At 53.6% G+C, this 16,279-nt stretch overlaps 1 protein-coding gene across 4 annotated transcripts in view; it reads right to left on the bottom strand.

The window, feature by feature from the left end:
* Positions 1-1,229: 1,229 nt before the first annotated feature.
* Positions 1,230-16,279, bottom strand: part of VPS50 (VPS50 subunit of EARP/GARPII complex) — a 54,456-nt gene continuing 39,406 nt past the window's right edge. For 3 of the 4 annotated variants that reach the window (XM_072599300.1, XM_072599301.1, XM_072599302.1), the window contains 8 exons: positions 13,110-13,231; positions 12,414-12,494; positions 6,915-7,063; positions 6,031-6,127; positions 5,427-5,585; positions 4,289-4,410; positions 3,381-3,570; positions 1,230-1,797 (listed from right to left, as the gene is read on the bottom strand). In XM_072599300.1, coding sequence (XP_072455401.1) covers positions 1,678-1,797; positions 3,381-3,570; positions 4,289-4,410; positions 5,427-5,585; positions 6,031-6,127; positions 6,915-7,063; positions 12,414-12,494; positions 13,110-13,231 — 1,040 coding nt within the window. In that variant the 3' untranslated portion in view covers positions 1,230-1,677. Of the gene's footprint in view, positions 1,798-3,380; positions 3,950-4,288; positions 4,411-5,426; positions 5,586-6,030; positions 6,128-6,914; positions 7,064-12,413; positions 12,495-13,109; positions 13,232-16,279 lie in introns of all 4 variants that reach the window. The other variant, XR_011964867.1, reaches the window with a different exon arrangement.

Raw genomic sequence — 16,279 nt, 5'->3', positions numbered from 1 at the left:
ATCAGTCCAGAAATTCAGGCAGGTTTTCCCACCTTCATCTTCTCCTTCTGCTGATGCAGGGCTCACAATCTTCTCTCTTGGCCAAACCATACATAGAGAAACCATTTCAAGCTTAAGAAAGGAATGTGTGCCTAGTCCAAGAGAAGCTAATTTAGGTTTAGAATAGAAATGCAGATCAAATCTTGCTACCACAAAACAGCTGCTGACCTCTTGGTCACAGGACACTCACTTGAATCAACAGACTGTGGGTGGCAGGCCAGCATTTATCATGACAGTCAATCAAAAAGCCAGAACAGCACAGGCCCTGTGTACCACAGGGGAGGAGCAACCTTGATGTCCTCATCTGTAAAACAGGGATAAAGATATCAAGGGTTCCCTCCTCCCCTAGTTGCTGGAAGGCTCTCCTGAGATCCTGCCTGGAGCACCCCTGGCCATCTTCAAAGGCTCCATAAACATCCCTCCTGCATCGGACCCTTCCTGTCCAAGCCCTGCCCAGTTCTAACCTGGAACAGCTTCCTACCAGGAGTCAGGGCTGAAGGAGGCACTGAAAGTCGGGGAGCTTGAAGATTGATAGTGTAAGACCAGGATGTGGGGAGGAGAGACCTGAGAAAGGAGGGAGAATGAGGCCCTGTGGCCCATAACCCCCAGGACAAGCCTGGACAGAGGAGGGGGAAAGCAGTATCCCTTCTCCACCACCACTTCCCACCTCTATCAGAGGCTCACTAGGCTCTCCAGGGGAATCGGGGAGTCCCCAAGGAAAGCACGTTCATCCATCACACAGCAGGAATTCCAGGAGGACAGTCTGAAATCCAAATGTCCCATCTCCTCCTGGGTCAGAGGTCAATGGAAAGATACCTGCCTCTCACCTTGGAGCAGAACACTGGAGAAATAGCCAGTTCTATGGTGACCCCTCTGAACCTGAAGTGAGCTGACATCCAGAGTTGGCCTGAGGCCCCCCTCTCTCAACACTGGCCCCAAGGCCAGAGTCACAGACACACACACATATGACATATACGTCTAGTTGGTCAGCTAATGGGGCAGGCTACCAGCCCAGAGGCGCCAATGGCAACCCAAGCAAGACTCAAGATGAGGGGTCAAGCACCCCAGAGAGCTCATGCACCCTGAGCCTCCCCACCAGTAGAAGCAAGCAAGGACAAACACGCAGCTCCAAACCCAAATCTGCTTCTCCCAGACTCAAGATGGGGAAAGGAGCCTCAGGAGGCAGCAGCATCAGTGTACAACATTTATTAGCGCTCATAATTGGTCATCTTTCATTCTGCAGCTGAGCCTGGAGAGCCAAGCCCACAGAGGGCGCCATGCACCATAATCAGAGAGCCCACCATCCCCGCCAGGCCGACCCGCAGGCCCACGAGGATAAGAGAAAGTGTGCATTCCTGTGTGCTCTCCTGCAAAACAGACAACTGAAACCACGTAACAATAGTACAACAAAGTGAAATCATTTCAGGGGAGGAGCACAACCATGAGACTGGGCATCCACAGGGTATCAGTCCCCTGAGGGCATAGCATAAGTAAGGGGCCTCCCTCTGGCCAGAAAGGACATGTCCAGTATTGTCCCCAAAAGCACCGGATGCCTGATGCCTGCTGGGGATCAGCACAAGGGAGGAAGGGAAGAGGGAAAGGAGGGAGGAAGAAGGGAGGTCTACGCCCACTGGCTCACTATCTCTTGGGCCGGTCAATGTCATCTATGGCTGCCAGGAGCTTCTGCCGCGCTTTCTTGTTGATGTGAGAGCCCAGGCACACATTCACCAGGTTGGTCAGCTGTTTGGAGGAGTACTCCTAGACCGAGAGAGAGGACAGAAGCATCAGATTTCAGAGACAGGATGGGCCCCAGGACCCTGGGTCAGACTAGAGCAAAGGCTGAGGGCGGGAGCTGTGAGAGCCCAGTCTGGTTGTGCCAGGCATTCCCCCTGAGGCTCCCCAAGGACCCTCTTCTCCAAGGGACAACTGACACCCAAAGACTTGGAGGAAGTTTGTCCCCACAGGATCCAAAAGCCAGGTTCCTACATGATGGGAGCCACCATCTGAACATCCATCCCTCCCAATAGACGGCTGTCCTGACAGAATCTGCCAGGAAAGCATCATCTGGAAGCATCCTCACTGGACACGTACTGCTTAAGCATCAAAACGAACCAGCATGCACAGATATCTCCAAAACATAGGGGCCCCTCTGTGGGGCAGCAAACAAGCCAGGCCTTAACTCCGCTCTGTGTCCTAAAAGGGGTCTGGGGGGGTCTGCCCTAAAACTGTACCTCAGATAGAGAACACGCCTCTCCTGTTAGCGATATTGGGGGTGCATAGAGAAGGGGGAAAGGGCCCCCATAACAGTACCATCCAAAGGAGGAAGGTCACTTCCTCCCACCCAAGGCAGAGGTCACTCTCCTGGGTATTCTGGGAGCAGGGAAGGGTGCCCTTGGCACTGGCAGCCAAAAGGATGACACACACAGTCCCCCAGCATGGGCCCCAAGAGGAGGCCGGCCAGGGTCTGTGGGCCCACAGTGGGACTGACTGAGCTGCCCAAGATGCAGGGCCTTCCATCCTTAGTGGGACAATGCAAAGAAAAAGCACTTCCAGAGTCTGGGAAAATTCATCCTCAGACATTCCACAAGCAGCTCATCATAAGAAAGAGTCCAGAGACAGAAAACAATGAACATCTCAGATGAGAAACAGCTTTCCCCAGCGCTCCCAGAGAGGGACAAAAACTGAACCCAGCTTAAGGCTAACACAGAAACCGCCAGACTTGGGATCAGGAAGACCCTCATTCTAGCCCTGCCTCAGATACAGATCCCAGGCCAGTCCTTTCACTGCTGCCTGCCTGTTTTCTGTTCTGTGAAATGGGTAAAAACAGCACCAATCCCCAGATGTGTTGGTTAGGAGAAGTAGGTGAGAGAGGCTGGAGCAGTTCTAGGTCAGTGGGTCAGTCATTCCCATCCTCATTCCTGAGGACTGGTGAAGGGTCAGGGCAGGCCAGTGAGGAAGGGCCCAGACCCCTCCTTAGAAATCTTCCGTGTAGCCAGAATCAGCCTAGAGCCACCGCATCTGCACGCACCAAGGGACATGGCCAGGCCTACGTTTTCTGAGGCTGTGCCCGTACCTCCACCCAAGCTCATGAGGCCAGAGTAGTCGCTGCACCACCCTGGGGGGCATCTCAGAGGCTCCCATCTGACTTGTCAGCCCTCTGGTGTAACAGATTGGCATGGGCCCAAGGCTGACCACTCTGGCCATCCTGGCCCTCCCGCTGGCTCCATCCTGACCACCTGGCCCCATCATGACCACCCTGCCCCGTCCTGACTCTGCTCTGGCCCTCCTGGCCCTCCCACCAGCTCTATCCTGACTGCCCACCCAGCCCTGCTTCGCTCTACCCTGTGCTCCTTGATCCAGCGCTCCATGTCATTCTCGGTCAGATAGTAGGCTTTGATGTAGGTCTCCACAAACTCTTTGTCGGGAATGGGCCTGACATCCGTCAGCTTCTCCAGTTTCATGAGGAACTGCTGGAAGTCGAGCTGCATCAAGGCCCGGCCTTCGTTGCTGCACTTTTTCACATTGGCGTAACTGGTAACAGAACAGATATGGAGTGTTGATGGTAATGGAGAAGGGCAGGGGAGGGAAGAAATGGCACCCCAGGACTCCCATCCTCCTGGCCAGAGTTGGCAGTGACCCCTGCCTGAGCCTCGGCCTGGCCTCTCTGTCTTATGGCTGGGGTTCACAGGTGCCCAGGATGGCACAGGGGGCAGCAGCCTCCTAGAGGGCAATCTACTGCTCCTAATGCATTTCTGGGAAGCTCCCTAGGGAGCCTAGGAAAGGTGACTTTTCCTAAGTTTCCCCCCGGGCCTGTCATTCCAGTGTGGGCCATCCCTCCACCGGAGCAGATCACAGCTCTGGGTCTCCAGTACACTCTCTCCATAGGGTCCCTCTGCCACCACCAGGTCTCCTGTCATGGAAAGAGCATGAGGAATCAGGGATTTCTTGTGGGGTTGGTGCCATTATCCTGCACAACTGTTCCCAACTCAATGGGGGTCCCTAAGATGAGATGTGATCCCCGCCGTTGCTCGGAAACATTCTCAAGGTGCTGAGTGCACCAAGACTTCTGGAACCCCAGTGGTCTCAGGAAGCCACACACAGAGCACAGTCTAGGATCCAACACTTCTGGGGCCCCAGGCTCACCCAAGTCAGGGACAAAGGTGGAGTTTTCCCAGGGGGAGGGTCCAGGAGGGGCTCTGGTGCCCCCACCCCAGGGCGCTGCTTGGGCCCCTTCAATCAGTCTGCTCACCCCTCCACGATGGTCCTGTTGGCCAGGCGGATGCAGTGCTCCCACAGTATATTGGACACAGGCAGGGGGATTCGGACCCTCTTTGATACCTCAGTCAGCCGCTGGTTAAACTGCTCAAACTCCTAACAAGACAACAAAGGCCACACTGGAACCCCCATGGAGCAGAAAGGTAGGCTGGCCTGGGGAGTAGGAGCATGGTGGCAGGGCTGGTGCCAATCCCCGCCTGTGGCCTTTGGTGACACCAGACAGCTGGGCCAGTGTAACCTCTGGCTCTTCCTGAGAGAATGACCTCAAACACATTTTCATACACTTCTGTTCCTGAGGTGGGGTCTAATACATGTGAGCTAGCCCATTTCAACGGAGAGAAGAGAGGACCCCCAGGCAGCTGCTTCCTGGCCCAAGGCCCAAAGAACAAAGAGCTCTGGGGCTGTCACTGGATGGTGCTCAAGTGTCCGCCTTCCAAGGCTTTGTCTGGCACCAAAGGTGGGCTGCCCCAGCAAGCCCAACTTCACCACCCCCGCCCCCAATCCCAACACTGTGGCTGAGGAGCCGCTGGAGGGCTAGTGGTGGGCACCAAGGCCACCTCCCTTCTGGGTCCTACTCTTACTGACAGTGATCCAGGGCAAGGAACTCTCAGAGCCAAGAGCAGCCCAGGAGCAGTAACAGAGCCCAGTCAGGCCCTGGAGATTGACCCCCATGGGAGGGAGGATATAGGGTGAAGGGGAGGGGAGAGGATTGGAGGGGAGGGAGGGATATCTAAGCACTATCTGGATGCTGGACTCCCTTCACATACATGGCCAGCACCCAGGGGCAGAGCCAGGTACCAGCAGACCCTGGGCCCTTCTTTGCTACGCCCTACCTGGCTGGCCAGAACTGGCGCTCAGTAGAGCCATGTCCAAGGAAGTAATAAGACTTTTCTCCCCCCACAAAACAAAGCAAACTCTGGGCCAGTCCCCAGGCCCCCAGGCTCTGGGTTTCGTTCCCCAGGGGCTACCAGGATCTCCCCCACCTCCTTACAGCAGGCTCAGTCAGAACTTCTCCATCTGGTTCAGCCTCCAGGACAAGGCGAAGGGGAAGCTCTAAAATGACCGTCCGGGATCTGAGCCCAGGCATTGTAAGTCCCCTTCCCAGTACTCACTTTCAGTAAAGTGTCCACATAGACGTTGTGCTGGGACATAATCTCCTTCACATCCCACTTGACATTGGCCATCAGGAGAAGCATCTGTTCATAGTCAATCGCTTTCCCTGCCACAATCCAGTAGATGGGCTTGCGCAGCTCGCTGGCAGTCGACACCGTCTAAGACCAAGCTCCCAGAAGTGAGAAGGGCTCAGTAAGCACCTAGACTTCACCAACCCCCCCAGACATGCAGTCACCCCAGAGGGCTCCAGGTGAGCCTGGAGGCCATTCCTGTGGGCCAGGGAAGAGGGTAGAGGGGCCGAAAACCTCCTCCACAGAGGAAGCCCTAGGGGCGCTATGTGTATTGGAGACCACCAGCAAGCTCTGCCAGCAATGACTGCCAATGGCACAGTCAGGAAGGGGCTGGCAGGTAGCTGCTGTTGATGTTGTCCCATCATCCACTTCACAAGGGTCGGCTCCTGTCCTCGGGTCACCAGCTGAACCACCAGGACACCCTGGACTTGGGGTATCCTGTTTATATTTGGGGAGAAGGGTGAGCTGCCACAACCTCCCTGATGCCCCTCCCCAAGACAAGGGGTGGGAGATCCAGGAAAGAACCTTTCACCTGAGAGTAAAACTGCTGCAGGAAGGGCTTCTTGACAGCAGGCATCACCGCATCCAGGTGCGGCTGCAAAAACTCAAACTGCTCAGCCAGGAAGACCCTGGGGGCGGGGGGAATGAAGGGGAAGGGGAGGAGGAAGAGAGAGAGGGGAGAGGGAGGGGGAAGGGGAAGGGTGGACAGGAGGGAAGAAAGAACAAAGGAGGGAGGAAGAACCCAGTCTCTAAATGGGGAGCAAAATGACCACATTCCCAGACAGGAAGCCCTGAGGGGGGTCCTAAAAATCCCCCACTCTGCTGGCCTGGGCAAGGGCTGTCCCTGGACCTGACATCTGTTTCCTCCCTCCAGACCTTTGCACTGGCTGTTCCCCACACCTGGGAGACTTTCCCTCCCCATGTGCGCTTCTAAGAATCAGCACCCAGCCACGCCCACCTGTAAGCACCCTCTCTGCATCATCTGAAAAACTGAACTAAAAACAGGCCTGGCTGTTTGGATTGAGTTTTTCTCCACATTGATGGCCCCAAGGCCCTGCCCTGAGGAGAGAAGAGCACTCCCTCTGGTGGGGGGAAGCCTGCACTCTCTGCATGCCAGCCTGTCCAGTCTAGGCCCAAAGACATCTCTGGGGTTTGCCCCCTGACACATGCCCGAGGACAAACCTCCCAGGAACACAGCCAGGAAGTCATTCTTTTCACCCATGCACTGGGCCAGACCCTGGATGTGGAGAGGGAAGGGGGCCAGCACTGCAGCCAGGAGAATGGGCCAAGGTCTCTGTGTCTGTTTGGGGTTGGGGGGGCTTCCAGGAGGACCTAGCAATAGACCCTTGCCTCAACAGGGCAGGCTTAGAGCCCCAAGGCAAGGAGGCCCAGCCAGCCAGCTCCCAAGGCACTTACAAGGACTCCGTGGCAACAACCCTCTCTGCCAGTCCATAGAGTGTGTCCCCAGATGTCAGGACCACGAGGTGACTGAGGTGTGGGCTCGGCACCTTCTCCTTCCTCTCCTCACCCGCTGTGAGGGCGCCAGAGGGGTCTGTGGAAACCTCCTGAAAGAAGACAAGTCCCACCATGCGTCAGGGTCCCCCCTGGCCGGCCACAGTCTCAGCCCGACCCTCCTGAGTCAAAGGTGTCCCCAAAAATTCCCCAACAGCAGCATGCTCCTGAGGAGCCGCCATGCAGGACGAAGGGCCCGGGGTCAGTGCAGAGAGCACCATGCCTGACTCCCTGAGGCAGACACCAGCTGGGGGGGGGGGAAGGGGGGAGGCGTGTGTGTGTGTGTGTGTGTGCGCACGCGCACATGTCTGTGTATGTATCTGTATCTGTGTCTGTGTGTGTCTGTGTGTACAAGGATGCACGCACATGCCAGAAACAGGTTAGGAGGGGGCACACAAAACACACCAAGCAGTAAAGATTGGAATGTGAAAATAGAGAAGGCCCTACTAAGTGGGGGGGGGGGGGGGGGGAGGGAGATCAAAGAAGGCTTCCTGGAGGAGGAGGAGTGCCACAAGCCCCTAGGAGGAGGGGGGGACCTACGTGAAGGCCCAGGGGTCAAGGGCAGAGCCAGGGAAAGCCCAGGACTGGCCTGGGCTGGGTCTTTTAGGTTAGGAAAGGAAAGAAGGCAGAGATGGTGAGCCCTGGGAGGGGTCTGCTGCTTAACCCACACTGCACCAGGAGAGGTGATGAGCAGGAGCCCAACGCAAGAGACATTCAAAGTCTGGAACAGTTTCCCTGGCGAATAAACTTAGTTCACACATCAAACACTACCACAAACCCAGTCCATCTGTTCTCTTAAACACACACCATTTGGACAACAATAAAGTCTCACTCTGAGACCTCAAAGCTGACTCCTCTGCCCCCAAACCCCACCCCAACAGTAGATGGCCTGGGCCCACCCTGTCCCAAGTCATGCTCCAAGAGGAGGGTGAAGCAGTTGCCTAGAGTGCTTTGAAGCCCAGAACAGGTAGTGGTGACTCAGGGAGTCATGAGCCCTGCACACGCTTTGAGCTGCCCTGAGCCCTCCTCATCAACTCCAGGGTCATGCCTGCTGTCTGCTCAGTAACAGGGAAGCCCAGAATTTGAACTCAGGTCCTCTGACTCCAAATCAATGTTAGACTCAATGCAACAAGCACTTACTCCTTCCAACACCTCCACAAATAGAGGAGCCAGACAAGAGATTCAGCTTTTAAAGAAATCTCCTAAAAAGGAGAAAAGGGGAGCAGGGTTTGGTAAGTCCAAGTATACTGATAACCCACAAGAATCCAGGGAGAATTGACAAGAAGACTGGGAGGCAACCTGGCCTCAGGATGAAAGGTCACAGTCTACAGAAAGGGAAGTCAGGTCACAGGCATCTATTAATCACCTAGTGTTTGCCTGAAACCATGCAAAGCCCTGGGGACACAAAGAAAGACAGAAGACAGTCCCTGCCCGTGAGGAGCTTTCCCTGTAGCAGGGGAAAAGTCATGCAAATATCTATGGACAGATAGGTCACAGGCGGGCTACCAAACTGGGGAAAGTCTCAGTGGGAAGGTACCCAGACTGTGGAGGACCACGAAGCGGGGGCGCCAGGAGGTGGAGAGGAGGAGGAAGGCCATTCCAGGCAGCCAGAGAATATGCTTAGAGTTGGGATATAGAGGGTGCTATGTAAGGACAAGCCAAGACGCTAGAGTCACTGGATGAAAGACTGTGTCAGGAAGGAAGGCGTAAGGAGACTAAAGAATTAGAAGGGGTTAAGGTTAAAAATGACTTTAAATGACAAGCAGCCCAATTTGTATGTGCCCTTAGAGGCTACAGTGAGCCCCTGGAGTTGACTGAGGAGAGATATGTGTAACATGGTCAGATCTGAACTTTAGGAAAATCATTTTGGTAGCTGAAGGGAAGATGAACTGGAGAGGGAAGAGACAGTAGGCAGGCATTCACCTCCACCTCACCACCAGCAACTATTGCAACAATCCAGGTGTGAAGAGATAAGTGCCTGCCCCAGTGAAGTGGCAGCATCCAAAGAGAGATACTGAAGAGGTAAAGCAGCAGAGGTGAAATCAGCAGGAGGTGCTGAAGAGGCGAAATTGAACAGAGATGCTTCAGAGGTGGAATCAGCAAGAGTTGTTGCAGAGGTGAAATTGACCAGAGGTGCTGCAGAGGTGAAAACAGCAGGAGATGCAGCAGAGGTGGAATCAGCAGGAGGTGCTGAAGAGGTGAAATTGATCAGAGATGCTGCAGAGGTGGAATCAGCAAGAGATGCTGCAGAGGTGAAATCAACCAGAGATGCTGCAGAGGTGAAATCAACAGGCCTTGGTACCATCTTGGATCTGGGAGTGAAAGAGAGTGAGGAGTCTAGGATGACTCCTAGTTGTGAGCCTAGAGGACTGGGAGGATGGGTGTGTCCATGACAGTAATAGGGAAAGCAGGAGCAGGGAAAGGTTTACAGGAAAAGATAATGAGGTCTATTTTGGACATATTGAGTGTAAGATGTATACTGGACATCCAGTTTGAGATATCTGAAAGGCAGTTGGAAATGTGAGACAGGAGGTCAGCAGAGAGGTTAGGGCTGAATAAATTGACCTGGGAATCATCTGCATAAATGAATCCACGGGAACTGATGAGATCACCAAGAGAAATAGTATAGAGCAGAGGTGCATCCAGTTTAAAATTAATTACAAAATATTTAACAACATAAATAAAAATGCAATAGAACATAGCTAACATTAATGTGATTTTCTAGGTCAACATACACCTGCAGGGATGCTTCTGTCCACTTTGGTGGCTTCCATTTCTATTTGTAGCCCAGGACAGTTGTGGAGGACACCCCCAAGTCAGTGGGAGCATACCTGGCTGAAGGTCTAGCCCAGAAGACTGAGGAGTGGTGAGACAGGCAGGAGGGTTAGAAGGAGGCTCAATTTTTAAAATTCTTTTTAAAAAGTTTTTGATTTCCAAATTTTTTACCTCCCTCCTCCAAAAGACATTAAGCAATTTGATATAGGTTATACATGTGCAGTCACAAGAAAGATAATTCCATGTTAGTCATGTTGTGAAAGAAAACACAGACAAAAAAATCCCAGAAAAATAAAGAAAAAGTGTGCTTTGATCTGTATTCAGACCCCATTGGTTCTCTCTCTGGAGATGGAAGGCATTTTTCATCATAAGTCCTTCAGAATTGTCCCTGCTGAGAAGAGCTAAGTCATTCACAGTTGATCATCATATATAATATTGCTGTTACTGTACATAATGTTCTCTTAGTTCTACTTATTTCATTCTGTATCCGTTCATGTAAGTCTTTCCAGGTTTTTCTGAGAGCATCTTGTTAGTCATTTCTTCCAGCACAATAACATTCCATCACAATCACATAACACTTGTTCGGCCATCACCCATGATGGGCATCCATTCCATTTCCAGTTCTTTGCCACCACAAAAAAAGCTGCTATATTTTTGTACATATGGCTCCTTTTCCCTTTTTCATGATCTCTTTGGGATACAGGGCTAGCAGTGGTATTGCTGGATCAAAGGGTATGCACAATTTTATAGCCCTTTGAGCACAGTTTCAAATTGCTCTACAGAATAGTTGGATCAGTTCAGAACTCCACCAACCATGAGTAGTGTGCCAATTTTCCCACATCTTCTCCAGCATTTATCATTTTCCTTTTCTGTCATATTAGCCAGTCTGATAGGTGTGAGGTATTTAAATTTTCATTTCTCTAAAATAGTGATTTAGAGCACTTTCTCCTATGACTATAGATAGCTCTGATTACTTCATCTGAAAACTGCCTGTTCATACATGGCTCTTATTTCTATAAATTTGACTCCATTCTCTACATATTTGAGAAATGCAGAGGGAGAGGCCTTTGTCAGAGAAACTTGCTGTAAAATGTTTTCAGAGTTAACGATAAGTGTATTTCTCTCCATCCTAGCCCCTCTCCCATTTATCTGATTCTCTTGAGTCAAGTGTTCTGCTTCTGATTTGGACCTCCCCCAATCCTCCCTCTCTTCTGTCAGCACTCCCCCTGCCACCTTCTCTTATCCCCTTCCTATTTTCCTGTAGGGTAAGACAGATTTCTTTCCCCATCTAAGTGTGTAAAACACTTGGAATTGAACTGATTCCGAATTGAGCAGCTTTTTGCAGAATCTGCAGGAATGTCCAGGGTGCTGGACAAACAAACTGTGGCCTAGGAAGAGGATGATGAAGGGACAGTCTGAGAGAGCCCTGGGAAGCGATGTCCAGGGAGGCAGCAGAAGACAAATGGCTTTGAAAGACTCGGAGTTGTGGCCAGCACAAAGGCTTGGGACAGTCCACTAGGGTCAGGGACGGGGGAAGGAACTTGTGGTTCTGCTGAGGCCAGGCTCTCTAGACAGGAGGCTTGACAAGAGGCCAACCTCACCCCAGATCACAGCCTGAGGCCTCTCTGCTCAGAGATACCTCAGGGGTGTGAAGGAGTCTGGCCCTGAAAGCCTGGGAGGGGATGCAGTGGGAGAAGCAGGAATCCAGCAGTCCACCACAGGCCAGGCACTAGAGGCAGAAGAGGAAGAGGAGGCCCAGGGCCCAGCAGGGGGCTGGGGGGGCTTACTCCCTGGGACTGACCCAGGGAGCAACACTGAGAATGGACATAGAGAAATCCCTCTCCAGTCAGTGGCCCAGCCAACCACGTGCAGTGCCAGGTAAGCAGGGGGGCCAGAACCAAAGCACATAGCTCACTGGGTCCAGAGGCAGAGATACCCTCAAAGGCCCTGACCAGCTGTAGACAGTGACCAGAAAACACAACCCTGCCCAAGACTGCAAAGTGCTCCTCGTGGTGGCCTTCTGGGCCCTTCCTGCCCTGGCCCCAAGGGCCTTATCCCAGGCCTGATACTAACTGCTCCTCCATATGCATACCCTCCTCAAATAAGGAAACTGAGGTCCGGGAGGGAGGCTTCTAGCTCCAGAGGCCCTCATAATCTAAGGGGCATCACCCAACCAGCCCTCACTCCACTCCAACCCATACAAACAAAGGCAAGGTCTGGCCTGACACACGTGGCCAAGCTGTATCTCAGGGGAGAAACACCAGTCAGGGTGGGGAGGACACCGGCACTCCTCCTCCTCCTAGGTCCTGCCAGCCTGGGCCTCAGATCTCTCACCTGTAAAATGGGGACACAGTCGCCCAACACCCCTGGTCTCCCTTAGTCTGAGGGCTCTGGCAACATGAGGTATGATCATGGCAAGCATTGCACTCAAGAAGGCCCCCAAAAGACAGCTCGAGTTCAGGTGATGCTCACCCTGGGGGTGCAAGGCTCTCCAGGCTAAGGCGAGGGTTGCGTTTAGCAAGTCTGCCAGAGCAACTGACTTCCACTCCCAATCCTGTGGAGATGGGTGGAGGGCCCACTTCCCCACATCAAGTAGGGGAGTGGACACTGCTTCCTGGGGCCCCTTACCAGGTCAATCAAGCTCTCCTGGATTCGATTCAGTGTTGTCCGTAGGCGGCTGCTGCTGAGGCCTAGGCCTGTTGACTCCAGCTGAAAGAGAGAGCAGGGTCCCACTGATCACACATAGACACACATGCATACACACACAGATGCACACACAGCCCTCTGAAGGCAGGCTCCAGTGGAACCCCCAAGAGGCCCTGAACTAGGGGACACTGCCAAACAGGTCCTACACCTGCCACTGTCCTGTGTGCATGCTGCCCTCCTCCACACACACACATACTCATGCACAAATGGAACTCCTGGGGTGAAGAATGGGGGAGGCACAGTGAGGCTGACCAGGGGGATGGGAGATGGGGGGAGAGAGGCTACCACCATCATACACACATGCACACACACACACACACACACACACACACACACACACACACACACACACGAGCACACACCACATATACATTCCCACTCACAGGCATACATGCACACATGCATGCACATACACACCATGTGGCCCAATCCGCATCACAGGAAGGACACAGCACACACATCACTTCTCCTCCTGACTTCCTTCTCTGGGACCCCCAGAGTCACATCTGAGGGGAGCCCCTGGGAGGATATGGCTGCCATCCTTTGGCCACCCCCTTCCCCCACACACACAGGCACATCTGGCTCACCACATCATCCACCTGTTCCAGCCAGACTCACCGAGTCATTGCGGCCAAAAAAGGTGTAGACAGCATAGAGGTAGTAGTCAAAGAGCTGCGACATGAAGTGGACCACGTCGAAGGCAATGGGCTTCAGCATGTTCATCATCTGCATGTATTTCCCTGCAAGGACAGCCAGGCTGTGGTCAAGGCCCCCTGTGAGCCAGGTCCCAGGCCCTCCACACACTGACCTGGCCGCCACCTTTCCACATATCCAGAGGAGCTCTTTCTCTGGAAGAGGTGTGGGAAGACACAACCAGCCTCCTGCCAGGGAGTCCAAAGAGCCCAACGACCCAGAACAAAGACAGGGAGATGGACTCTCTGACGGCGAGCCCTGAGGGGCCTCCCTGTACGGAGAGGTCTGACTCAGTTCTGAACATCCCCCCAACAGCAGATCCTGCCCACGGCCTGGGTTAAGGCCCCCTCCATAAGCTTGTTTCCTCCTCTATGTGATAGGGCCTGGGGCAGCACGGCCCCTTGCTGCACTGGCCTGATACAATCTCTGACCTTGGACCAGGGAAAAGTGTGATTCCAGGGCCACTGGTGGGAGAAAAGAGTGGTAAAAACATGTATCTCCTCCTGTGCCATAGGGGCCAGCAGGCAGGTGTGCAACCAGCAGCAAGGAGGAAGGAAACAAGCATCGATGAAGCCTGCTCTGTGCTTGGCCATGCAGGAGCCTCACCACCACCCTGCAGGGAGGAGCCCAGGTGTCCCTATTTTACATGGGTAGAGCAGGGGAGAGAGCTGGAGAGAGAAGACGCCCAGGCCCCTGAGTGGTCACAGAGTTGTAGTCCCTGAATGGGATGGAGCAAAGGGCCCTGGGAAGAACTGCCTGGCCTGATGCAGAGGAGTGCCCCTCACACTAGAATGTTGGGGACTTCTATAAAGCACTGAAGGGTAAAGGTGTAGAACCAGTCAGGGGCGGGGAGGTGCGTCTGGACAAGAACCCCAAGATCTAAGCAACGACCGGCTCTGGCCCTGCGGCCCAGGACCAAGCATCTGGACCCCTGGGTGCAGAATGGGACACACATTTGGACACGGCCAAAGAAGGAGCGGGTCTTGCTCAATTCTGCCTGTTATGGGATCTGGGGTGGGGAGGGAGTGGCAGGGAAAGAAAAGAGATTTCTGTTCATTAAAAAACTTACTTTTTTTAAACTTCAAAATAATTTTTTTTTGGAGGAGAGAGGTGAGGCAATCAGGGTTAAGTGACTTGCCCAAGATCACACAGCTAGTGTCAAGTGTCTGAGGTCAAATTTGAACTCAGGTCCTCCTGACTCCAGGCCAGGGCTCTATTCACCGCACCTAGCTGCCCCAATAAATCTTATTTTTATAAAAATAAAACTGAATAAATGCTGTTGACTTGACCTGAGCACCCCCAAATTACCTACTCACAAAGGAGAAATCCTGACCTTGGAGCCCTGAAGTCTTGGGAGGACGTCCCACCCCCTCCTTCAGGGCAGGACCTGAGGAGCTTGGGTCCTCCAGCCAGGAGGGCTTGGCAGACGATGGAAATCCTTGGGACAGGGGGAGGGGGCACCACCAGCAAGAGCTAGACTCCTCAAATGGCTCCTTTCCAAAAGTGATCCCAGAATGAGAAAGCAGAAAGGAGGAAGTGGACTGCATCAGAGGCTCCACAGAGCTGACCCCAAGGTCAGAGACAGTGAAGCTGCCTCCTCTCACCCTTCTACACACTCTCCTCACCTGCTCAGAAACTAAGGTGAAATGTCCCTTTTAGGAACGGCGTCTCATGCTCAGGCATCCACCTTCCCCTGGCCCGCTAGCCAGTGCCTGAGAGCTGCAGCAGCATCCCCCCTACTCCAAGGGAGGGCCTCCCACCCAGGAGCAACAGGCCTGACTTTTGCTATGTCCAGCTCCCAAGGATCACGGGTTGCCTGGGGAACCTGCCCACCAGTGTAGAGGGCCCAGGGGGGTGCGAATCCCGTGAGCAAGGCCATAGCTGCGGCAAAGCCTGTTCCCGTGGGACTTGTGCTTACTCAAACCCTGGCAGAGTTCTCCATGACCCTGGAACCTGATGTTCTGTACAGTAAAGTTACAACTGGGCCTGGGAACCCAGAAACTAGCTTCAGAAACAAGATAAGCTTCGTTACTTACTGCGGGAGTAAGGACGTGGGATAGTCTTGAGATGGTGAAGTAATGGGATGAGCTCAGCCTGCATGTGATTGTGGTTACAGCCTTTATAAACCCTGGCTTTCAGCTGAATAAACGGAGTTGCTTATCATCCTGTCTCCCGCCTCCTTCAATGCTCACAGTTTGCTCCCCCCAGACTGACAGGCACTGCTGGTCAGAGACCTGTTGGCCTGGGGGACCCCGAGGGGCTCGGGCCCTGACCCCAAGCACACCTGGGCCCAAAAGTCACCCAAACCCCAAGGTTTACAAAACCCGGTCTATAACAGACATGGAGAAAGCAGATTTCTGTGGGGCTGCTCTAGGCCTGGCCAGGCTGGCCCAGAGATGGCCTTTGGGGAGCTCTGGGGGTGTCTAGGATGATACCATTTCCAGTGCAACAACAGGGCATCAGAATAACGGGGGCTGGGTGGGAGATGCCTGAGCACGAGAAACTGTTGTCTCCTTATGGTCTGCATAGGAAACAGGGGCTCCTTTGTGGTTACCTTTCAGTATGCTTCATTTTAAACAGGCTATTAGAGGTATGATGACGGAAAACAGAATGTATGCGCACAGGGTATGTGCCTGCATGCCCTATGGCTTTGGCGACCTGGCTTTGCCTCTGCTCACTTTGTACCAAGGACCAAAGGTGCCCAATACGGGGCCACCTCAAGGGCCACAGACACATGAGCAGGTTCCCTCACTGAGCTGCAGTTCTGCTGTCCTCATCAGCTGAGGGCCAAGTGCAAGGACGCAAAGAAGCGTTCCCACCATACCCAAGGTGGACTCACACCCAAGGTGGTGAGAAGCACCTCTACAGTCCCAGTCTCTGACATTCCAAAATGCCTTTCTTTCACCCAGTTCTGTGTGGGTCCTGCTCTCCCCTGAAAGACCCAGGCTGGGTAATAAGGGGGTAGTGAGGTCTGGTGGCTGGGCTGGCCTCCCCTATTCAGAGCATCTCCATGCGCTTCAACAGTGGCCTGGGAATTGAGTCTGCCTTGGGGATGTTGGGACCAACCAGGAGAAGAAGGCTGGCCCCAAGGTCAC

The sequence above is a fragment of the Notamacropus eugenii genome, chromosome 3, assembly GCF_028372415.1.
Source record: "Notamacropus eugenii isolate mMacEug1 chromosome 3, mMacEug1.pri_v2, whole genome shotgun sequence".
NCBI lineage: Eukaryota > Metazoa > Chordata > Mammalia > Diprotodontia > Macropodidae > Notamacropus > Notamacropus eugenii.
This window is presented reverse-complemented; position numbering and strand designations above follow the sequence as displayed.